At 42.8% G+C, this 25,227-nt stretch overlaps 1 protein-coding gene across 2 annotated transcripts in view; it reads right to left on the bottom strand.

The window, feature by feature from the left end:
* Nucleotides 1–25,227, bottom strand: part of RAB3B (RAB3B, member RAS oncogene family) — a 51,621-nt gene that overhangs the window by 9,700 nt on the left and 16,694 nt on the right. For both annotated transcript variants that reach the window (XM_066555402.1, XM_066555403.1), the window contains one exon: nucleotides 586–704. In XM_066555402.1, coding sequence (XP_066411499.1) covers nucleotides 586–704 — 119 coding nt within the window. The remainder of the gene's footprint in view (nucleotides 1–585; nucleotides 705–25,227) is intronic.

Here is a 25,227-nt window from a genome sequence, read left to right as displayed (position 1 = left end):
GCTAGCAGCCAGTGCCACAGCCAGGATGTCACATGCTCCAGAGGGTCACTGAGATCACTGCAAATCAATCTGCCTCAGGAGATCACATTAACCACTGCACTGCCCTTCTCTGCACTGTGACCATTCCTATCTGCAGTAATGAGCACCAGGAAACCAGCAGAAATGACTGCAAGACATTTCAGTGGAGTCACAGGGCACTACTGAGGAGAAACACAGCCTTTCCCCAACTCCTGAGATGTGAATTGAACAACCACTGGTAATCTCTATTTTTAGCAGCATAGCCAGAAATCTTATAAACCCAAAAAAAAAAGCATTAAAGGATTAATTTCTTCACAATAAATTGAAACTTTTAAAAGTAACAAATACTATAGTATGCTACAATATTTGAATTACAACTTTTTCATTAAAATGAAACTGTAGGACTTTTTCTAATGTTTATAAATCAAATTATTGAGGTGAAGAGGAAAGAACATGGAGGTGATAGAGGGTGGGATGTCTCATGTTCTCAACAAACAATTGTGGAGAGAGAAGTGGCCAAAACCCAAACAAACCCAACATTACCAACAGTATTTCAGTTTTTCCTACCAGTCCTGCACAGCATTGAAGGAGTCCTCACTGGTGATATCATACATGAGGACAAAGCCCATGGCCCCTCGGTAGTAGGCTGTGGTGATGGTCCTGTACCTTTCTTGTCCAGCTGTATCCTGCAACAGAAAAGAACATTTAGGCTTTAAGACTTCAGTTCTCAGAAGCAAAAACTGTAATTAGGTCCTATATCTAAAATAAGACAACCACTCTTTGTTATTATACATTTGAAAATTCTCAGTTTCTCCCAGCTGAAATGAACTCTACTTACATTTTAGCATTAATTAGTCTTTTGCATCAACCATGATTTGTTAAATGCATTTTGACACATGTACTATTAAAAAAATACCAAAGATGTCAACCCTTTAATTGCTCTTCTCTGCCTCAGCTGCAATGCAATAATAAAATGTTAGCAGAGTTCACTGAAAACTGACACTTCAAAGCAGAGGCAAAATAACCAGTCCAGGACTGTTCCAGGCAGAAAACATTCACATGTTGCAATTCAGTGTCACGGTCAGGGAAATGTCCTTGAGGTAGATGCTGGGGGTGACTCCCTTTCTTGCCTCAGGTTAGACACAAAAATTAAAGATTTTATGCAATCAACATTACTATAGAAAGTGAAACTAATGTGGAATATCCTAATCACAGAGTCTGAGGTGCACATACTAATATGAGATCTATTAATCCTGTTCTGTTGGTTCATCTTAATTCTGTTTACCCACAGAGTTCCTGCAGAGTTCCTCCACCTGCAGTTGTCATTTCTGTGTTCAGCTGGGCAGCACAAAGGTGAACTCTGGCATATGCAACAGAAGAATTTTGAAAGACTTGTGACAACTAGAAAACATGTCAACTACCATCTGTTGGATGCCAGGAGCGCTTTTCCTTTACATTTTGCAAGCTTATTTTTAAACTGAGGAATATTTCTGCACCAGAACTGCAGTCCTACAGCCCAATCCATTCCCTCCAGACCTGCCTTCTGAACCAAGGAGAGAAGTCATGTGCTGATTGTCTCTCTCACTCTGAAGGTGTCTATCTTTTGAACACATTTCATCCTTCTTTGGGCAAATGGCAGCTCTGTGAAACAGCTGCAGGGAGCCAAAAGGCTTTGCCTTCAAATTGTGTGCTCAGTATGAGGTGTCAGCTTATAGTTACTGTGATGGGTTAGTTCTAAAATGAACCATCCTTCAGTCCCCCAAAACCCACACTGAAGAAAGCATTGCTGCCACTGGTTTAAAATGGGATTAAAGTTCTAAAGAAAAAGACCCAAAAGGACTTAACAACCATGTAACTAGTTGGAAGAGTAAAATAAATCCACATAGAGCACTCTTGCAGGAGTAGAGATCAGACACAGCACCTCACCACAGCCTCAGGAGACAGTGGGGAGGAAACTCAGCTTTAAAATCATCCTGCCCATCATCATAGCCATCCATGCAGCTTTGTTTTTGCTGCATGCAAGAGACAGCGTTGGCCCTTGCAGAACACACAGCAGCCAGTCTGGGCCGCCTGTTGTTCTGCACCAGAACATCACAGAGCCTCTCTGCAGGACAGCACTTGTAAATAAGCTCCCTACAGCTTGCTTAAAAGGCTCTGCTATTGCACCACTGTGAGACCATCCACAGCTGTAACACACTGTGAATTTCCCAGTGGAGAGGCTGTGCAGCAGGAATCTTGCTCTTTCTCCACCAGATGTCTGGGAAAAGATGTGATTTTTTTTCCCTTAAACTTGCGCATTTATTTCAAGACAGGGTAGTGCATTGGCTGATCACGATGAACCATTGCACACTGGCTGAGGAACTGCTCTGTTCCCTCCTGGCAACAGGTCAGAGATGGGAATATCACAATGAGGTGGGCTCCACCCTGCAGCCTGAGTGACCATTTCTTTTCCTGCCAGCGATAAATCCATCACAGAGCACTCTCATATTCACTGACACCACATCCCCCCTCAGCTGCTGAACAGTTAAACCAGCCATGACAACTAGATCCTAACTATATTTCTTCAAGCAAGGAAGGTCTCAGCAGTAATAGTATTGTTCTTCTGTTCAGAGAGATGATCGTTTATTTTAGCCTGATTTCCTAAAGACATGAAGTTTATTAAAACATCAGTCTCCACATAGGCACACTTGATCAGATTTGCCTGAAGGAAAATGTGTTCAAATGTTTTCATATTTGTCACAAAAAGTAGTTGGTAAGGTAAAGAGAGACCTTAAGCATACCTTAGCTGTGAAAAAAGCTGAAGTGCAATGATTATCTTTTCCAAGGATTCATAACAGAGAGGCTTTCTTTGTGCCTCATTGGGAGAAGGCCCTAAATCAGTAACTTCAGAGATCCTGCAACCAACAAAACCAAACAAATCCATAGGAAGTCAGGTTTCTCCACATCTCATGCTCACAGAGTTATTGTTTGATACCTGCATTCACAGGTTCATCTGCCTTCTAAACCTCATCTCCTATTTTCTCCTCTGTGTTTAAGCAGTGCCCACTCTGGCTTAGGGCATGAGGCTGTGACTAGGCAGAAAGTGACTGCAAGACACATTGTCAAGTTACATGCAGAGTAATTTGGAAAGAAATGAAATTTGACAATGGCTCAGAGCAAGGACTCAGCTCTGGGGACATACATCCAGGCTATCCTGGGAAGCAGCCTCAAGGGACACACAGGGTGACTCCCAAAATCTGTCCTGATACCACCTCAGTGCCTCAGCTCAGTGAGGAATTGGACTGAAAAAGCCAAATTGTGCTACTGCCTGAAAGCTCTGGACTTTAGCACATCTGATTTGATTTCAGAATTCTGTCTGTGATCCCCCTGTGAGTGGGGATGGCCCCAGTTTATACATTAGTGAGAGATGGGGCTGCAGGAGGCACAGAACCCCAAGGGATAACATGAGTTTGCTCAGTCATAACCTGTCCTATGTGGCAGTGCACTTAAACCATTAGAAAGGTAAGTTGCATATTCACTAGAATATACTTCTTGTGTGCCTGCCTTCTCACAGAGTGTGTGAGGGAAATGCATCCTGTATCTCATGGTATATAAAGATTGTTCATACCCTTTCCCTGCTAGCCATGTGCTACAATACAGAGATGTGATTCATCTCCTCCTGAGTCACTGATGGTTTCCTCACTCTGTTTTACTGTACAGGTACAGAGCATGTCATCTCCCCTCACAGCTTTATAGTGGCATTTCTCCAACTGCATCTGAATTGTTGTACGATCACCCTGAAATTACTTTTTTCCTTAGGTTACATTAGCTTCTTAGACAGCAATAAACTGGCTTAATTTTCTTGACTCACCCCATGAGAGCTCAAGTGCACAACCCCCTTCACACACAGAGATGCCTCAGCATAAATAAAATAAAACAAACTGCAAGATCTGAGCTCACTTTCTTCAGCAATTACAGCAGTTGTCCTTCTCTCAGTTTAAAACACCACGAGCCTCAGGTAATTAGTCATTTCAGGTTTTTAAGTTCAAGTTGTTTATCTAATGAAGGAAAAAACAACTGACAGAAATTGCTCCCCACCCCGCCAAGTTGTTTCCAAGATTTCCAGGTAGACCACAAACTCATTAGGAGCCAAGTACATGAGGCACAGGCAGGGATCAGCAGAAAGGTGATGTAGCACTAATTAACAGTCTAGCCAAATGCCTGGGTGGAATAGCCTGAGCCCCCAGCATCCAGAAAGCTGCTAGGCTGTCCCTGAGGAGGAACCAGAGAGCTTGGCTGTGAGCAGGCACAGGAGGGTTTCTGGGAGATGTATTTACACCAGGGTGCTACCAGCTCTGCTCTTCTGCAGCTTACATGTGTGCCTGTGCTCTATGCAAACAATTAAAAACACCCACAGGACCATTAGTGGGTAGCTTGAAACAAAAATGTGAAGGTTTTGCATTAATGAGCAATCAAAATTCAGTATTTATCAGAGAAGAAAAAGACCTAAATGCATTTGCATTGTGTGCAGATGCCCTCTAGTCTCAAGATCCATCACGCAAACATTCACAATAGGAGTACAATCAGCTTTTCTTAAATTTACTTGGCTGTCTCAGCAGAAACTACTAGGCACTAACACAGAAAACATATTTCAGTTTTTAAATAATGACAGATGCTCTTTGCTGCAGGTCTGAAAACCCACAATCCCTGATTCCGAACCATCCTTCTTCTAGTCAAGATTTCCAGCCACAAATTCTTTGTTCCAAATAAAATGTCACAGAAACATCTAATCTGTACTGAATTTAATCCCCTTAGCACCATGACTTTTCTAGCAGTGTACGTGACAAATAGCCTCTAAGGAAATAAACATTTACATTTTTTAAAGAATTAATGTGTGATTTCCATGGTTTTTTGTTTTTTTTTTAAAAGAAGAATGAGAGTTGATTCATGCAAGAATTCATGCAAGGATGAGAGTTGCTTATTGTCCAGCTACTGGCAACATCTCCAGTCTGCATGTACGTGGCATGATCCTTCCTTAGGCTGCTCAGAGTCAGAACAGAGGCTACGTCCTCCCAAATAACCAGCACCCACCACGATCTGGGCCTTCTTCAAACCTCCTGAAGGAAAGACTTCTTCCCTGCTGTTAAATGTCACATTGTAACATACTATGGCATTTTGCACTTTGTTTGGGGCTGGGTCAGCCTTGGAGACAGGATAATCCACTTTCCCCCTGTGGCTATAGGGGGCTGTTACACACAGGTACACATCTCCTTTGCAAAAGTAGACTTTGGAGTGGAAGCCACCAAGAACCAGATAAACAAAAGTCACCTGGGGAAAGGGGGAAAAAAACCACCCACCCACCACATAGCACAAGAGAGAGGGACCTTGGGCAGACTAGACTTAATGTGTCATTAATAAGAGAATGTTAACATTAAGCTTAGCATTTCCTGCTGGCAGCTAGAAATAGGAACAAACAGGCAAGCAGGATGAGTCACTGGTTAAGACATGGAAAAGATGTGATGTCATGAAAAACCTGTGAAGATTCAATTGCTGCCAGGAGCAAAATAACACCTGGTTCCTTCAGAACTCAGCTCTCATCAAAATGCTCCAGTTCAACAGATCATATTAGGCTTTTTTTTTTTCTCTCTCTTGTTATTGAGTGCTCCCATTGCCCAAGAGCCACTGGAACCTACTCAGACCCATTCAGCTGCCTTGAGAGACATTTCATTTCAGCAATATGCAGGAAAACATTTCTGATGTGAATAAGACCCAACACAAAACCCCTGCCTTTTTTGATAAAATTCTCTACCCTTGCTAAGTGCTTTTCAAACATTTCCCCATTATGGCTATCTTCACTTCTACTCTATAGAAGCAGTAAAACCAGCAGGCTTGTATCATTTCAGTACTTATCAGTTGTAGGAATTTCCCTTTTCCTCTCCTATTTTATTTACCCTGTACAGAAAGTTCTACCACCATGTTCTCTCTAACATTCCCACACTAACTACTCACAGTGGAGAGGAGGAAATTTTTTGGAAAGAGACTTTTAGTGCATGCAGAGTCTTCAAGAGCTCACCAGTCATCAAGGCCTTGGTCATGCCCAACACAGAGGCTTTTGAAATTGTTCCCTGTGACTCTGTGGCTAAGTATCTCTTCAGGTGAGGCACTGCACTTACTTTTCAAAGTACTTTTGTAAAAAAAGCTTAGGGACAAGCAGGAAAAGCTACTGTAGATTGACTTAATCCACCATTTAAATATTTCTGGCAGTATGGAAGCCCCTGCTCATTCAACTTTTCTCAGCAACTCCACACCACATAAGACAAAAAGTGAATCACTGAAAATGCAACAGGGTGCATTTGCTCAGCAGAATGTAATTCCCACACTGGAATCAGGCCAAGATGCTGTGAGTGACACTACTGCTCATGACCTGCTAAGATGTTAAAAATGTTATTTCCATTTTCCCAGGTGCCTTGAGATTTTAGTGAAGATTAGCATCAGCTGCCCTTCCTGAGGGCGAGGAGGACTGGAACAGGACTGGCTTGCCTATGAACCTTATCTGCTCTTCTCATCATTTTGTAGGCTGAGTTTTTCTGTTAAAGTGCTTAAAAGACAGTGGCTGCAAAAGTGAAATCACATAACAAGATATACACAAAGACTAAGTTCATTGTGTACATTTCTTAAATCACGTAGAGTTTAAAAGTCTTATTTTTCATTACTTAGAACTAACATGAAGATCAGTTTCATATTGTTGATTCTTTCTGATCCAGCTACCTTGATAGAAAAATAAAGAAATGGCAGTGATAAAAATCTGTAGCATCCACACCACCTGCCTACTTTGAATTCCATTTCTTTAGCTCCAAATAAACAGCAAACAAAGTTCAAGAGGCATATGATACATTTGAAAGCCCATCCACTGTGGACAAGTGATAAAACCATCACTGACATAAAAAAAAAACACACCAAAAACATCTAAGAGGCTGAGATCCCAAAACAAGTGGATGCATTATTATGGAATATACTGCCAGTTTTGCTAGATCTTTTTAGTTTTCCCACATATATCCCTTAATTGTGTAGATCAGTCCCTGTAAGAACAGCTGTACAGCACACAGCTGTCTGAGCAGGGTTAGCCACCATAAGCATTATTAATTAGCTGCTGTTGAGAAGCTGCTATAATTAATCACAGCTGGAGCACTTCGGAAGCAGCACTCACTCCCGAGAAGGAGCCAGGCATGGCTGGACATCCTAACAGGTCCTGCAGGGTGAGGGATTGATGTGCTGCAGCCCCAGGCCCGGCGGGTGGGCACAGCTCCGCGCTAAGCCAGCGGCACAAAGGGACAATCGGCAGCCAAAAGAACAAAGAACAAGCGCACAGCCTGTGAGGAGGCAGCGATGTGCCGCACGAATCTGCCCGGATCCGTCACTGGCTCTCTGATTTCAGAAGGAACAAGGAGCGGTGACGGCAATGAGCACCGCGGTGCCTTGGGGCTGCCTCCCCTCCAGCGCTCGCAGGCGAGCGGAGCAAATCCCCGCAGCAGAGCAGCCGAAGGAGCCCCAGGCAGAGCGCCCGGAGCCCGTTCCTGCTGGATGCAGTGCCATGGAAACCAGCACGGCAGGGGCAGTGCCGGGGCTCTGCGGAGCCGCTCGGCTGCAGGGATGGACACCGCCGTGGCACCCGGGCATGGACAGCGCTGCGGTACCCGGGGATGGACATCCCTGCCGTGGCACCCGGGCATGGACATGGCCACGGTACCCACGGATGGACATCCCTGCAGTGGTACCCAGGGATGGACATCACGGCAGTACCTGGGGGATGGACATCGTGGCGGTACCTGGGGATGGTCATCACGGCAGTACCTGGGGATGGACATCCCTGTGGCGGTACCTGGGGATGGACATCGTGGCGGTACCCGGGGATGGACATCCCTGTGGCGGTACCTGGGGATGGACATCGTGGCGGTACCCGGGGATGGACGTCACCGCAGTACTCGGGGATGGACGTCGCACTGGTACACGCAGGTGTGCCCGGCCCTGGGCAAGGCCTTCCTTAACTCATCTACAAAGCAATTTGTCAGAGACATATTTTATGAAAAATCCTTTTGTTAGGATCTTTTATCCTGAGAAGCTGAGAAGCTTCAGTTTCTCAGGAGAAAAGGCCTCCAGGTTCACCTGTCCCCAGCCACGCACAACAGCTTCAGCTTCTCCATGTTTTGCTGCTTTGGAATGTGATCTGGAGAATTGTTTGCCCAGCATGTGAAATTGTTTTTACTTGATGACCAATGACAGCCACCTGTGTCAAGGCTATGAGCAGTCACAAGATTTTATTATCATTCCATTCCTTTCCTTGCTAGCCTTCTGATGAAATCCTTTCTTCTATTCTTTTAGTAGAGTTTCAATATATCATTTTATTTTAATATAATATATATCATAAAATAATAAATCAGCCTTCTGAATCATGGAGTCAAGATTCTTATCTCTTCCCTCGTCCTGGGACGCCGGTGAACACCACCACAGTAATTATTTAGGGAAATCAAGGACTTTGTGCTGAAATACCTGTTGCAAGCCTGAACTGTAAAAAAAACTTGGTACTCTGCTAGGAGCATCCCTCCAAGGGCTGGTTCTTCTTATCCAGGGAAGATTTCATCTTATTTAGGAGTGGATTAAGGCTAAATCCTAGCCTCATACTTCACAAGAACCCCCCAGAGATATTATGTCAAGAGGGTCAATTCTAAGATAAAGTGCTCAGAAATTCTGGGAAGCTGTCCATGATATTTTTGAGATTAAAATACCAAATTGAATTACAACCATGAGTCAAGAATGTGTGCTTTAATTTGAAGGGCAGTAGAAAGGCAAAAATAAAATAATCAAGCTTAATTTATATTAACAACAACATGCCAATAAAAAGAAAATATAATATTCTTTTAAGGTCTTTAAAATCCTAGCGTGTCATTCTTCATGATTTGGTCGAAATTTAGAGTAGATTAGAAAATTTTTCAATTATTACATCCCGGGATTAGGAAAAAAGACCCACTGCTGTATTCAGGTGAGCATTAAACAAAAATATAAAGAAGGTTCTAGCACTCAAGAAGGTAGAATGAAAGCTTAAAGACAACAAAACCCAAGAGCAATCTGAACCACATAAACCAGAAGGTAAATAAAAAGGAAAATAAAAAAGTGCATATCTTACTTCAGTGGAGTTTGAAATACATTTTCTAAATGCTAGAATTAACAAAAACATAGATTCCTCTCTCATGTGTTTTTGTTTGACAGAAATGTGCACTTACTTTGAAAAGCAATGTAATAAATAGATTTGATATATTGGTGACATGTTTAAATTCACAATAAATGTAAAAAAAAAATCAAATGGAATTTGAAACTCTCCAAGTAAACCCACATCTCTGCTAAGAATATAAAGGAAGACTTTCAGCTAAAGAACAGCTATTTTGGAGTAGTCCTAAGCATCTTAAAATAGAAGCTTAGAATTGAAGTGCTTTGTCAGCCACAACAGTACACGTGTGATGATGCTCAGTAATAGCACAAGACAAAGAAAATAATCTTCTACCATTTACCGTGATGCTTTCTATTATAACCACACAGATAAGATGTTAAAAGGGAAATTTTGTTGTGCAGCAGCTGCAGGTGGCTCCCAAGGCAGCCAGGAAGCACCTCGGGGCAGAAGTGGTTACAGCTGATGCACTTGTAGGTGTGAGGTTCTTTTGAGCACTGTTTTAAGTTCACCCACCCTTGTGGGGATGCTCCTTTCTCTTTTCCATTTGGAAAGAGAGCCATGAGCAAATACTCCTCGACACACACATGTGATGTTTTGCTGGTTTTACTGGTTTATTTTTACTGACCAGTTCATCACCTCCTCCCTGCCCTTGCTAAGCCCCAAACTGCCTTTGGCCAGTGGACACATCAAGGGCCCCAGTGGCTCAAACCTTCCTGATGGAAGGACATCTTCATGTTCATCCTTTCAGAAAGACAGAGGAAAATGACAGCAGATTTCCCAGCTGAAGAAAACGTGGTGTTGGCATTATAAAAATGCAATATGCTGCTCCATGCCTCCAGGTTCCCCTGTCCCCAGCCATGCACACCAGTGGGGCTTTGGTCAGGCTCCCAAGCACAGCCTGCTGCTTTTACTTAATAGGACCACTCAGCTCAGCCCAAATTTGGGGATTGATATAAAATAAGTCCTGGAGAATTGCAAAGTCCTGTCTGCATCCAGTGACCTCATCCAGCAAAGAATCCTGCATATGCAGGGGTCCTGATTTCTCTCAAATGAGATTAAATGTCTAGATAAGAGGAACACAAGACACAGCTTTTTCCATGTGATCTATTTCTCAAAACACAAACCTCAGCTCAAGGAAAGGAGTCTGTAAAAAAAGATCTTAATGACAACTCCAAACTGTCTTATTTAAAGCTAATAAAAAGCCTATAAGCAACAGAGACAGCATGAGATCACATTTGTACAGAACACTAAATGTGTACAATGCTTTACACATCAACAAAATTAGGGGGGCATCAGTCTTCATTATATTCTAGCAATTTTGTATTAATATAGCTTCATAAAACAGGGAAACTGCACAGCATTACCCCAAGCAAGCAAAGGTCTATCAACCAATCTGTAATTGAAGCAATCATAGCATCAGGCACAAGACAAGCACAAGTTCATGCATTATGCTGCTTCCTAAATCACCCAGGCCCTCTGCCAGCAGAAAATTGAAATCAGACTTTCTGGACCCCTGGCTCAGTTCAGCAAAGGGAGCTGATCTACACTCCATTACCTCACACTTCTGGAAACACTTCCCAGCTTAGGAGTGAATTAGTAGTGTTACACTGGGAAGAACACACACTGAAATATTTATCAAATGAAAGCAGCCTCCCTAGCAAGCAGTAACCTCTGGACAGACCGTGCTCTGCTTTCATGGGCAGCTGAGTGATGTGTCTGGAGAAGGTGCAACAAGTTGATGTTTGGAGCAGCACACATTATTTACTGTGACAGAGATAAAGAAAGGGCTCTTAGGACTTGTTTTTTGTCCCACCCTTGCTCAAATCACTTCTCTGGAATGAAAGTGCAAAAGTAAACTTTGGAGCAAAGCATAAGTGAGCAAAAGACATTTTCACTAAAGGGGACATGACTCCAGCAACAGTATTAACTGCTTCAAAACATTATGAAACTACAATTGAATTAAATGCACTTTCTGCCTGCTGCTATTTTGCCTTATTCTGACATCAAAGAATTATAACTCAACATAATTTTGGAGGCTTCAGAGCAGCAGAGGAAGCTTTGGTGTTGGCTGTCTGGAGCTTACCCTGATGCTTCATCCCAAGATCCAGGCAGTGACAGTCTCTGCAGTTCTGCAGAAGAGAGTGATTCCTGCTCCTTCAGGGAGCAGTTGCTGTTTCATTGCTATGGTCATATCACAAACACCACTGTCAGAAGAACAGAGTGCAGAGAACAAAATGTATCCCCATTTAAAGCACTAATAAAATTAATACAAAGAACTGAAAGGAAAAAACAAGTCTCTCTTCACATGGCACCAGTATCTACTTTCTCCATCTATTTTTCCCAATGGAAGTAATTTCCCTTGACCACAGCTTTTCTTTACTCCTTCCGAGCCAGCTGAAAAATTATGAAAGCCACAATAACATCCAAAACTGTTTAGATGTGTTCTTTTGCTAGTTCTTCATATGGAGCCTGGAGGGGAAGTGGAAGATTTCATCCCTGTCCTATCAGGACAAACTGAGAGCTCCCATAACTCTCAACCTCAGCCAGGCCTTTTTAGCAAACTGTGTGGTAACATCAGAGCTCATTTCTTGCCAACATCTCCAGCTGAAAGAAGGGAATCCTAAAATCTAACCCTCAACAAGGAGTCTTTGCAACTTTTAATCAGTTCTTTCTGCCAGTCTTCCTGATGCTTAGTGACTAAAAATTTCCTGGATTCTAGTTGTCTTCATTAAGTAGGGCAAAAGTAAATACACAGCAAAGTTTCATCCATGTTATGTACTCTGCCTGGAGTCAAACAGTCAGGCAATATCAGATCAGATAGATATAGAGTATCAGATGATAAAGAATAAACACTCTGTTCTAATCTCATAGTGTCCTTCCACATCACTAATGATACATAAAATCACCCTGCATTCATTAGGGCAGTTATATCAACAGGCAGCAAATGTTATATAAAAATTACTAGATAAGATCAGGCAACATGTTTACCTCCTTTTAATTAGTGAGCAGGGGAGCTGCAGTCTACCTCCTGAAATGAGATGTAAACATAACCAACCTCCACACAGGTCCCCTCTTTCAAAACATCTTATTGAAGTGAGCTGCAGGAACCACCTCATGCCACATCCATGCTCTGCTCTTCAGAAAGGGAAGAGGTGGCATTTTAGTGTGGAAAGAAGAAAAACAGCAGATATTCAAAGTGCACCTGGCAAAGAGAGAGGTTAATCTCTGTGCCCATGAAAGAAAACAGGAGGGATGAAACTAGAAATACTGGGACTTTTCTGGAGGGAATGGGATCTGTCACTTCAGGGAAGGAGATACCTTGTAACATGTCATGGTTGAGGAACAAGGGACAAGCTGAAATGAGCCAAAAGAAGAGCAAAATAAGATGATGGGAAGGCTGGCTCATCACAAACCATTGGAAAGATGAGCTCTATTTGGTTAAGTACAACAATCATCCCAGGATGTTCCAAGGCTTGTTTCAAAAAAGGCAAAACAAGCAGCTTCCTCAGGCAGGGGACAGGTCTGTTCATCTGTGACAGAGATCAGCAGGTCTTCAGGCAGTCTCTCCTTCAAGCTTGAATGACTCTCTAAATCTGCAATTCCCAAGGCACTCAGACTCTGCAGATGATAAAATGATATTATCCTTGTCACACAGTAAGACCAAAGAACTCTGGCTGATCTCACTAGGTCTAGGACTTGTACCCATTTCACTATTCAAGTTTTTAAAAGAGGAAAACACCTCAATCAGTTATTTTGGTAATCACAGACCTCTGCATCTGCTGGTGGGTTGGGGTTTTTTTGGTTGTTGGGGTTTTTGCTTACTTGGTTTTTACATCTTTGTGCAGTTTCTTCTGTCATTTCCAGAGGTTTGGCCAAACTCAGGCAGCCACAAAATAATGACAAAATCTGATAAAGCTTAAGACATTCAAAGACAACGATGCATTTGGTTCATGCATGCAAGACACTCAGGTCAGGATTTGCTGCTGTGTGAGAGAGGTTTCTAGCATGCAGCAGCAGCATCCTCCTCTTGGAGCTTTTCTATTTGTCAGCTTGTGCCATAATCTGAATGTTGGACAATTTCATAGCATGGTAATGCAGATTTTAGTGCACAGACTGCACTGTGAACTATATCCACACTCTGGAAAAGTAGAGTTGTCACCACCTCTATATCCACATGGTTACTGAAAAGCCATTTTGCAGACATACTCAGATTCCAGGAGGAACTGATGAAAATACAATTAATTAAATATTCTAATGAAAAGAGAAACACAATCACAGGCTTCACATTGTGTCCCAGTTAGACTGTGCTTAGGTCAGAATTCTCAGGTGTTAATAGGATTGTTAAAACAAAGAAAGTGAATAACTGAAGGAAAAAAATCAACTAGGTATAGTAGTAAAACTACTTTTAATTAGCATCTTTGCTTGCTGAATGGGATCACAAGGTTTCAAATAGCAGTATATAACATCAGAGAGTTTGCAAACACATTGTTGTAATAAAAGGGAAAACAAGAAATTCAGAAAGAATGTGCTATATTAACTTGATACTGCCAGGGTAAACAGTTTTACAATCTTGTAAGGAAGATTAGGATCACAAGTTACCAGGATACTATTGTTCCTTCCAGCTTTGTGTTTTCAACACAAAATTGAATACTTTAACACAGACCTGTACTTTCCCTGCTGCAAACTCATTCATCCTGTTGTGTGGGAAGCTGCAATAAACTAGCACAGGACTTTTCAGAATTTCTTTGTTCACAGGAGTCACCAGCTTGTTATTCGTAATTCATTATAGTTCCCACAATCTGAAAACGAAATAATTTCTGGGCACAGTTTTCCAATGTAACTTCAGAGAGAGCATCTGATCCAGATTTTGCTCCCAGGTACACTCCTGTAGGAGCTGAGGTTTTTTGGGTTTGTCTGAGCTGAGATTAGCAGCTGTTCTTCTATTTCTTTACTTGCTCAACAGTGACAAACCCTGACAATCACAGAGCAGGCTCCTGTCACTCCAGATGGACAGTGCTGGATGGGCAGCTCAGAAAATAAGGAGAGAAAGCTCATCACAGGGTGCTGAAGCAGGGGAGACAAGGGCACGTGCCAAGGCCTTTTACAGTCCTGCTGAGTCTTTGTGAGAACACTTCTCTCTTCACTGACCTTTGACCAGCAAGGATTTCCCTCCCAATTACATAAACACCTTCCCACCTCCATGGATTACTTCTGGCCACTTCCAGTGCCATGGATCTTCTTCTATCCCCAACTGTCCTTGCAGAGAAGAGCTGAATTTGGGGGGCATGTGAGAGACAGGCATCTATAGACACAGCATGACAAAGCCGTTCCAGGACTAGTTAGTGCTCTTCTTAAGGAATGGAGAGTTAATATAGAAGAGAAAAAGGAGAAAAAAAATAGAAAATAAACACCAGCCTGGAGGCAGCTATTCCTTTATACTGAAATACAGATTGGAGGTATTACATTGAAATACAGATTGTTTTGGCCACAAAGAATTACGTTTTACAGGTTCATATACAGAGTATTGTTCATTTGCCTTTACTGCCCATCTGCTTACCCACCTGAATGAAGACAGGTGTTAACTGACAAGCTATACCTTCCAAATATCCTATAGTAACTGCCTCATGGACACATCAAGGCTGTCACCTGCTACATCCAGGAGAAGATACCAGCCTGCTGCTTGACAGGAGCAGATTAAATGTCAGCAAACCTCTTCCTGATCTTAGCAACTGTGCTCACATCCCATGAACCACTCCTGCAAACCATACAGCAAAAGCAGAAAAGCCAGGTTGTGTCGTTGTGTACCCAAGGAGAACTCCCCACTTAGCAACAGAGCAACATGTCACATGTCAGTGGGACTTTGTGCTTCTCAGGGGTGCCATCTCCTCCTCTCACACATCACAGTGCCTAAAGGGGAGAGAACTCCAGAGTCCCAAAGCAGCCTCACTGGCAGTACTGCCAGCTGTGCTGCCAACAGTGCAGCAAGCACTGTGATCACCTTGGAGCTGCTCAGGGACAAAGCAACTGCAGCTCTGACATTTGTGGCGCTGTGCTTATCTTACCTGTGAATTTTCTCTCCCTGAGCAGTAGTTTTGTGCCTACGCAGAAGGTTTGACCCCACTGCAGAACCTCAGAGCAGGGAGAAAAGAAGCAGAGCTCCCCTCCTCCAACTCAGGTTTAATACAGGAGGCTCCTGTTTACTTAAATAAATATTATTTATATGGCTCACCTTGGTAGCTGCACAGAGGCAGTGTGATTACTCAAGTCCTGTGTGAGAAACATCATGCAGAGATGGCTGTAAAGCTTCCCACTCTTCTTCCTCTCCTGCAGCAGCTGTGTCTATAGTGATTATTTGCATAAGTCACTCAGATCAGTTGCTATCAATTACTATGTGGTGGATTATCATTTAATGTTCTTATATAAATAAGATTTTATACCTCCTTGATGAAGTGGGTATTTTTGGCTAGGTGGAAATCACTCTGGGGCTTGGATATCAATCATGTCTGGAGAAGAGCAATGGAGCTGGGGAAGGAGCACAAGTGAAGAGCAGTTGAGGGAGTTGGGGGTGCTCAGCCTGGAGAAAAGGAGACCCAGGAGGACCTCGTGATCTCCACAACTCCCTAAAAGGAGGCTGTAGCCAGGTGGGGATCAGGCTCTGTTTCCTGGTAAAAAGTGACAGAATAAGGGAAAATGGCTTCAAGTTGCACAAGCAGAGGTTTAAATTGGATATCAGGGAAAACTTCTTCACTGAAGGGTGGTAAGGCAGTGGAACAGGCTGTCCACAGAAGTGGTAGAGACACCATCCCTGGGGGTATTTAAAAGACAAGTGGATGTGGCACCTGAGGAAATTAGTTAGTGGTGGGCTTGGCAGTGCTGGGTAAACAGCTGGACTCCATCTCAGAGGTTTTTTCCAACCTAACCAACTCTGTGATTCTACATCTCCCATAACAAGAGCAACTGACTCGCCATGACAGCTTCATTTACTGACCACTTGGAAAGATTTTTATTTCAATCCATATTCATAAGGGTAGAACAACCAGCTCCACTGCCTTAAGTTGTGTATTTAGAGTGATGCATGTTTGTTCAGCATTTGCAGGACCCCAATCTACATAAGCTGATGTGACTTTTTGAGAGTGCAGGAGGAATAAATACATCAAGGAAGGTGTTCTGCTTCTTTTCAAAGAGCAGCACTTCATACCTTGGCTGGTTCATACCCACACAAAACAACAGCAAGGCTCCTACCTATAACTGAATGCTCACAAGTAAAAGTATTTAGCCTCAGGTTTGAGATGTTGCATCCAATAATCCACCTTCTGTGAAAATCCTCCACTATATATTACAATTTTTCTCCCTAAGCAACATGTACACGAACATCTAAACTGAACAGGCTCCAGTAAATTGAAAACTAACAAAGCCATTTCAAAGACATTGGTCTGAGCTGGTCTCCTAGACCTCACGCATCCCTAGTCAACAGCCTCCTTCTGAAACTTTTTAGATTCACCCCCTGATCTGCAGCAGAAGTTTTCTTGAAAAATGGCTTGAGGTTTGTTACAGCTACCAGTATTACCCATTTCCTGATGCAAAAGCTACACCTGTCCTAGCTAGATATATTCAATCAGTCCTAATTTGTATTGATAGAAGAATGTGTTGTCAAGCTGCAATCAGAATAATGTTCACCACAGAGTAACCACTGAGAAAAATTTCAAAATAGACAACATTTTCTCCCCTACTTTTCATGCATATGATACCAACATGTATCAGCTGTGCTGCTAGAAATTGAAACAATCTTTTAGACATGCTGGATTGTTTCTCATTAGCATATCCTCATGCCAGTAATCAAAATCAATCAACTCAAATCAAATTAGTTCTCCATGTGTTCAGTTAAAATGCATACCATATGCTGGCTGAAATGTATACCAAAGCAAGACGTGCAGCTGTAGGAAGCTTCTTTCTGCAGCTCCATTTCACAGCAATATTAGGACAATTTCCATTAAAACACCAACATTTAACTATTTTCAACCAGCCTCGTGTAGCTCCAAAGGAGCAATTAAGTGACTTGTTGAAATTAGTCACCAGTGATGCATCACAATACCTGCTGTCTCTGTGGGATCCAATCACAGGTTAAAGGAAGAGCTCAGTCTCTGATCAAACAGGACCTCTGAGAAATCACAATTCACCAGGCATACCCAGAGGCTCAGCTGTGGTACCATTTGCAAGATTTATAAGATGGCATTTTGAGTCGTCGCTTACTCCACCTAGTTAAACATCTGGCTGCTGTCAAATTGTCAAGGTATGCCGAGCTGGAAAGCACCTGCTTACAATACCAACTACTTCTTAACATCATTGGTTTGCAGGAATGCTTAGGAGCCTTTTGAAGCCATTGCTGAGAAGTTACCCAGGCTGGCCAAGCAGCACCTCTGCAGCCACTGCTGAGTTTCTCTGGGCAGGAGGGTCAGGAGTGAGCGAGCACCAAGGGGCTGCAGGAACCACCACCCCAGTCAGCACCAGGGCTGCCTCCTCCCCACTAGATCACCTCCTCTGCACTCCAGAGGCACTGGGTGGGTAGCCCTGCAGAGCCCTGTGTCTGGGTTTGACCCCACAGTTTAGCTGCAGAACCAACATCAGGTGTGAGATACACACCCTTAGCGTGCTCGGCATCCTGAGGCACCAGGTGAGAGCTGAACACCTCTCTTCAGTCACCCAACTGCTCACAAAACCAGCTGGGGTGGACTCTCTGAAGCTGCCTGGGACATGAACACATAGCCTGTTTTTATACTAAATGCATTACAGCTATTTTAACAGCCCTGTTCTATTCTGACTTCAAACAGCAGGAAACCGTAGCTTGCCTCTCCACTTTCCTTACCAGAAGCCTCAATTTGTACTTGATGAGACGACTTGTTTTTCTCTCAGCTGATCACTGTCATATGCCTAACCAAATGTGTCAAGCAAAGTATTAGAGGGGATTCATAAATGCTAAACCTCTAAGAGGCTTAGGAGTGAGAAACATAATCGAGTGTCACTGCTGGAGGCAGAAGAGTTGTTTAGGAATTCTGATAAGCATCAATTCAGCAGATACTAATTTTTATGCTGGTTAATCAGAAACAGGAAGCTTCAGGAAACAGAAATGCTTCTCTGTCTCAATCCTCATTCACCATGGGGTAGAGGAACCACCATGGGGTAAAGAATCGCCGTGCCAGCTCAGATTAGCAGCTGAAGTGTTTCAGCATCCTGTCCTGAACAGTAGAAGCTTCTGATCTAAATAGCCATCTGAAATGGATGTTTCTGCAATAGATACAAAATTGCAGAGAAGTGTAATTATATAAAACTTTACATAAGTAACATAACAGGGGAAACACCTTCCTAACTTCGAAGCCAATCTCCAATAAATCAGTGTGGTGATTTATTTATTTATTTAAAGGTTGTGGTGGACAACCTTTGCATTACCAAAATATTCCTATAACTGAAACACTAAAACCTCTCCTCCTCCATGCAGAATCAGGCAAATTCCCAAGACCCTTTTTTATCCCTCACAGACCCTCAATTTAAAACTTTTTCTTAACCCTATAGGTGTAATTTAAAGACCCTCATCCCTCACAGGTCTCTTCCTCACTGATGAAATTCTACACTGTGAGTTCCAGATGATCTCTGACCATTTTTGGTCAGAAGCCTTAGAATTCTACTGTCAGCACATACCTCAGACATGTTATCTCCTATCTTGGTGGCTGATACCTTTTCAGCCACATTATTTGCCATCACTGCCTACTTCTTCCTTTCAATGGTGACCAAGGAGTTATGGCAGAAAAATTACTGCAAATTGATGGGGTCCCCCTTCCAGAAGGAGCCTGTGACTGAAGCCTGAGCCCTGAGACAGGCTCACCCTGGTGTCCCCTGAGCTGGCAGCAGCACCAACCCCTGGGGCTGCTCTCCTTTGTTATTTCTATTCCCAGAACAGTGTGCACACTCTTCAAGAGCCAGAACTTCTTTCCCTGCACTCTCCTCAGCTTCAAAGCAGAAGCACATTTTGCACTGAGTCTCCAGCCAGACAGTCCCACTTCATTACTTTCCTGCTGAGCTCCTGCTGCCTACCTGCAGGTAAATCCAGCCTCTATTTAATCTCTAAACTTGAAGGGATATTTCTTGTTTATTTTCATACTGGTCTTGACTGCAATATTTCATACCCAGATACCTGCTGTGCCACCAGTCTGAAAACTGACTTCCCACAGAAATCTGTCAAAAGTTCTTCACAGCATCAGGAAGGCACCTGAGCACAGCAATACAGATACTTGGTGGAGGCATTTCCTCTGCTGCCCTGATCCAGTTAACCAGCAATCACATTACCTTGCTCCTTTCAATACCTCTGGGCTCACTTCAATTCACTTTGGTCTCTCTGAGCCTGGCACTATTGTATCTGCTGCTGTAAGATCCTCTCCAAAAGACAGCTTGATTTGAAAAAGGGCTAAGCATCTTTAACTCCTATTTCACCACTGGAAACATACCTTTGGTCAAAACACATCTGGAGTCAGAGTAGTCTCTGCAGCACTAACAATTAACAATTGGATGCAGGCTTCCAGTGAACCATCTGAATGGAGGTAAGATAAACAGTCAACAAGTACATCACTTATCTGTCAGTTTGGAACTGCTGCACTCATTAAAGGCAAAACATGCCCACACATAAAAACATTCTGCACTGATAAGCTAGCAACAAATAACTTCCCTGTAGTTTCCACAAAACAAGCATCCCTTTCCTTTAGTCATTTCTTGCACTCTTCTCACTGCACCTATAGGAACTTTCAATAGCATCATCACATCAATATGGATATGCAATCTGCATGCATTTAACTTCAAAAACAGTATTACTAGCAGCTTTCTGCAAGATAAATGTTTCATGTTATCAAAATAATTCATAAGACATATTGACTTTCATGACTCCTTGCTACTTTCAAAATTCTGTTCTCTGCCAGAGACAATCAAGAAAAATCTCTTTACTAGGTTCATCACAGCCTTCTGTTCATTAGAAAACCCCATACTTTGCAATGTCACATTGAAGGAGGAATTCTGCAAAAGCAGAGCTGGAAAACTGAATTATATTACAAGCTGAAAAAGCAGAAAGCATGCTGCCATTCTTTTTAGTCACTTCCAAGCAATTTTGTTTGAATCTGCTGAAGGCAAATTTCAGCATAAAGTATGAAAGCTCCAGATCATCTAGTTACTGAGATGAATGCCTGCTAAGTCTTCAGTTGGGACTATCGCCTTCATTTATAAAAACACAATTTCTCCTCCAACAACAGAATTAGCATAAGTGTGCTTACAGTCCTGCTCACAGGATCTGCCAGCCATATCTTCTTTCTTATTTCTATCTGAGATTGACGTCAGCAGCATTCACAACCTTTTGAGAACTCATTCTCCAGTTTGTACTTAATTTGATGTCTCAGAACATTTATATGACTCACAAAATTTGCTGTTTGCAGCTTCAGGGCACAAAGACAGAAAGAAATCCAAAGGGAAAAAAAAAAAGATTGCATTTAGTGTAGTAAAATAATAGTAAGGAAGAAGAGACAGATAAAATATAGTCAGGTATTTTTGCAATTGCTATTTTTGGCAATGGTTGTTTAGTAAAGGAAGCACAATTTTCCCTTTCATTACTCAATAAAACAAAGAAAGACAATTTTCTGTTCCATTCATTACTCAGAGTGAATGAAGAGATCAATCATAAGAGCAAAGCTAAATTTACAGGATTTTATAGCTACCTGTGGGAGCTGAGTGACACTTTGGGACTGCCAAAGCTGAGAACCGAGGCACCAAGACTCCCAGGAGAGGAGACTTCTTTACACGGGACACACTCCTGACTCTGGAAGAGAGCTTCTCTGGGGTCACAGGGTTGTGCTAGAAACTGCTCCAATTCAAATTCAAATCCAAATATGTGTTGGGCAGAACTGTAAAACTCAGGAAGAGCTCATTTTTTAGGAGTAGGAAGTAATCACTGATGTCAGTACAGATTTCATTCCTGAAAACCCCTGACCCTTCCTCTGCACAAACACAGGTGCTCCACATCCTCTGGATGAAGGGAAGACCAATTCATCTGGGGAGCTGGATTGCTGACTGCACCTCACAGGAAGACAACTACTGGAAAGCTTCCATTCTCTCAGGTGAGGGCCTCTAGTTCCAAACCTGGGTCTTTGTCAGGTCCTCCTCAGTGAAAAAATGAGCTATCCCTCCTGTTCTGAAGAGAGAACACTGGTTATATGAATCCCTCAAGCCTTGACACACTATCAAACTAATATTCTTGTTGTTATTAATCAAGAATTTAATAGATGAGATCTTAATATGTCTTGGGAATCTTTTCATTTAAAAAATGAAGATGCAAGGAGTCATGGCTGCAAAAGTCACTCAGCATCTCCCTTTGAGAGATTATTTTGAACAAGTACTTTATTGAGCAGACAGATTTTAGCAGAACACAGCAGACTCACCTGTGGCATGAGGGCAATTAAGCCTTTATAAATTTTTTTTTAATATCTGTAAAGTAAGTAGACAAGAAGTGAAAGATCTCCTACTTCTCCCATTTCCTGATAACAGTACCAGAGTAGTTAGCAAATCTAACAATCTGTATTTCTTCTCAGCTTCTTTCACAAAAAATATAGTAAGAAAATAAATCAATGCTACAATTTTTCTTGGCCACTTAGGCTATAGCTTAAAAAAACAGAAAGGAGAGAAAAGATAAAGAGGGCTATTGCATGGATTCTGACATTATAACTAACCAAACAAATACCACCTCTTCTCTGCCTTTGTATTAGGTGATAAAAAGCAGTTTGGTTTTGTACTGGGTTTTTGGTTGGGTTGTTGGTTTGTTTTTTTTTTAAGTCTGTATTTTTTTAATCATCAAACTGACTGCAGTATCTCTCACAGCTATAGGGTAATCCAACATTACTTGGAGGAGGTATTCTCAGGCAGAATAAACAGCTGCCATTCCAGGGACTTGAAAACTCTGAAGATTCCAGCTGGAGTAAAAGGGATGCATATGTTTGATACTTTCAGGAGCAGAGTGAATAAACACCTTGCATGCAGTTAATGGAAAATAAAGCTATTCATTTCCTTCTGTTTGAGCACTGGGGTTTGTAAATGCTAAGGCAGGTGGCTACTTTGCCATCACTTAGCAACATCAGGTTTTGACACACAACTGCTTCCTGGTCTCCCAGCCAGGTGGGCAAGGGAGGATTCCCAAAGCCCCTGCTGCAGATGGGAGAACTGACAAATCACTTTGAGCTGATGTTGCATTGACACAAAGGTGCTGCTGTGTCCAACTTTCAGCCAGATTCAGCAAGTTCCACTCACTCAGGTGAAATTTCCTGTCAAAGCAGAAAATATGCTGTAGACCAAGACCACTTCCAGATTTAGGTGAAAGATTACTGAAATAATAGTTTTGCCATGACAATGGTGTATTTTTACTGAATTTGTTCCCTTTCGATTTCTTGCAGTCTCTTGAACACTAAGTAGCTCCTATACATATTTATATCAGAATTTTAGCAGAAAAGCTGAAGTAATTTCAAACATTTCCAAGACCTCAGAACAATGGCCACAGCTTTGAACATGCTACTGTGGCATGTGCACCTCAGAACAGTAGAAAGTACATCACAGAGGAGGACTTTCTGCAGATTCTTCCCTTGCAAGAGTTTGCTTTTCCCTAAAATCATTAACCAGTGCAACTGGAAGGAAATTACTAATCTTACCCTTCCAGTTCTCCAAAAATTCAAGAAGGACTAAGCAGTTCTCACAGATTTACCTCATTTAATATCTTTGCTGTAGTGACTCTTCCTGCATGCTGTTTTCAATATGAAAGTCATTCTTCTAAAAGAAAAGACCATTTTAGCTGGGAAAAGGCACCTTAAACAGGTATGGATTTGCAGCAGTTGCACAGGTCCCCTGCATAATTACACCACAGCAGTCAGAAGGAGCATCAGTACAGAAATACCGCTCATCTCAAGCTCTGAGTTCCCACAATCAGCCAAACCATTCAAGTCCCTTTTGTGCTTTGCTCTCACACTTAGGAAAACAACCTAGAGAGGGGGTTTGGTGAGGAAGGGTGTATAAAAACCAGCTGAAGAGCTTTGCCAAATGCAAACCCCTTTACATCTCAGGAAGCCCAGACACCAGCCACTCCCAGGAGGGCTGGAATCCACCTGGAGTTCACACAGATCGACACTTCTGCAACAGCAGTTCCACCTCTCCAGCCCTCCTGGGATTGCTGCTCAGGGCCAGCCCTTGCTGCTTGCAAGGCAGCATTTCCAGCACTGCTCTTTGGTGCTGTTTTGCACTGTAATTCATGTATTCATTACAGGCACTGGGGTTTTCCTTGTCATGGTCCTGCTTCGGTTCTACACAAGTTTTGCCCCAGTTTTCACTTCTCTCTTGCTCCCTTCAGGACACATCAGCACTGCACAGTGGAGTTGTCTGCACAGTCTCCACCTGCCAGAGGCAGGATTCCAGAGGTAAAGGGGGCACAGCAGAGCGAGCTGAAGCTGTGTTTTAGCTAAGCCAGGCTTGCTGCCAGCCCCATCATGCTGCACTGAGCACCACCTTCCTTCTTTCAGACAACTTTACCCCAGTGTCTCACTACACTGCTCTCACAGGACCAGCCCTCACAGTGATGGTGGTTCTGCAACCCACTGAGGGCCAGGAGAGGGTAACAGAGGCATAGAAGTTATTATGGTCCATCATTCCACTCTTGTACATGAAAGATTTGAAAAATGCATTCCTTAATTACCCTTGCTTGCTGTAAATTTCCAGTGTTACTATTCCATGTAATTAAGTGTTGCACCTGTGTGCTTTATCACGGAGTATTTCTTTTGTAAAAAGCAAACTAGAATTCCTCACTTTTCCCCAGCTCTACTTGCTCACTCTTAGGCACAACTCCACGATTTTAAATGTTGTTATGACAGTACTCTGCAAGAATTCACCTTGCAGTTAGTGCAAAAGTGCTTACAAAGGTGCTCTCTAACCTCTCCAAGAGCAAGCCAGGGTGCACAACACAAAGAGGAAACAATGGGAAAAGTAGCCCAGCCTTACAGAAATGTGTACAGCATGAAGTTAAACTGCAGAGCAAGAAAGCAATTTAGCACTTGGTGGTAATTCCAATGAAAACACATTTTTTAGCCTTTTAGAGTTAAAAAAAAACCCAAAACACATTTGATGGGAGTTATTTCTCTTTCTTCCCTCAAAAGAAAAGACTTGCAGTCTTTGGTAAAGGACTTCACCTGGACTTATCAAAGCCGACTCATGCCAGTCTACCACAATTTGGCACTTGGAGCACTCCTTTCACAACTGGGCAGGCTTGGTGCCCGCTGGCAGGCAGCAGAGCAGGATTCAGTTACCATGGCACTGAACACGCAGCAACTTCACAACTGCACCGACCCAGGGACGCGCCGAGGGGAAGCAGCAGGTGAGCCTTGGAAGGAGCACAGGCAAAAGCAAAACCAGCAGCAGGGTGAGTGCTCTGCCTCGTAAACATCCTGTGCACAGGTCCCCTGCATGGTGTGTTTTATTGCTCTGGCTGCAAGGAAAGCAGAGGGACAGTAAAACCTGGCAGCAGCAGGAGCATCTGTGCACACACAGATCCACAGCACAGCCGCTCTCTCGCTGTGACTTTACCCTCCAGCACTGCTGCAGGTGTCTGCGTGAGTTTGTCAGAGCGACAAACCAGCCAGAATCTGGCTGAGAAAACACCACCATCGAGCCTTCTTTGGGTAATACACAAAGTTCAATCACTTCAGTCATAGATCACACGAAGGTACTTCAGTTAATGAAGCACAGCAGCTCATAACACAGTGTTTATCTGCTGCACTTACACCTGCTCCCCTCAAGTTTCAAACACTCCTGCCACCTCCTGTTTCAGTTTCTAACACAAATTAGTAGTGAAGCAGTGAGTATTTGATTAGCAGAGAAATGGATGCAAAGCAGAACTGGCAATACTGGAGGAATTTTCAAACAAGATGCAAGTGCACAACAGAATCACA

Source organism: Molothrus aeneus, chromosome 9 (assembly GCF_037042795.1).
Source record: "Molothrus aeneus isolate 106 chromosome 9, BPBGC_Maene_1.0, whole genome shotgun sequence".
Lineage (NCBI taxonomy): Eukaryota > Metazoa > Chordata > Aves > Passeriformes > Icteridae > Molothrus > Molothrus aeneus.
This window is presented reverse-complemented; position numbering and strand designations above follow the sequence as displayed.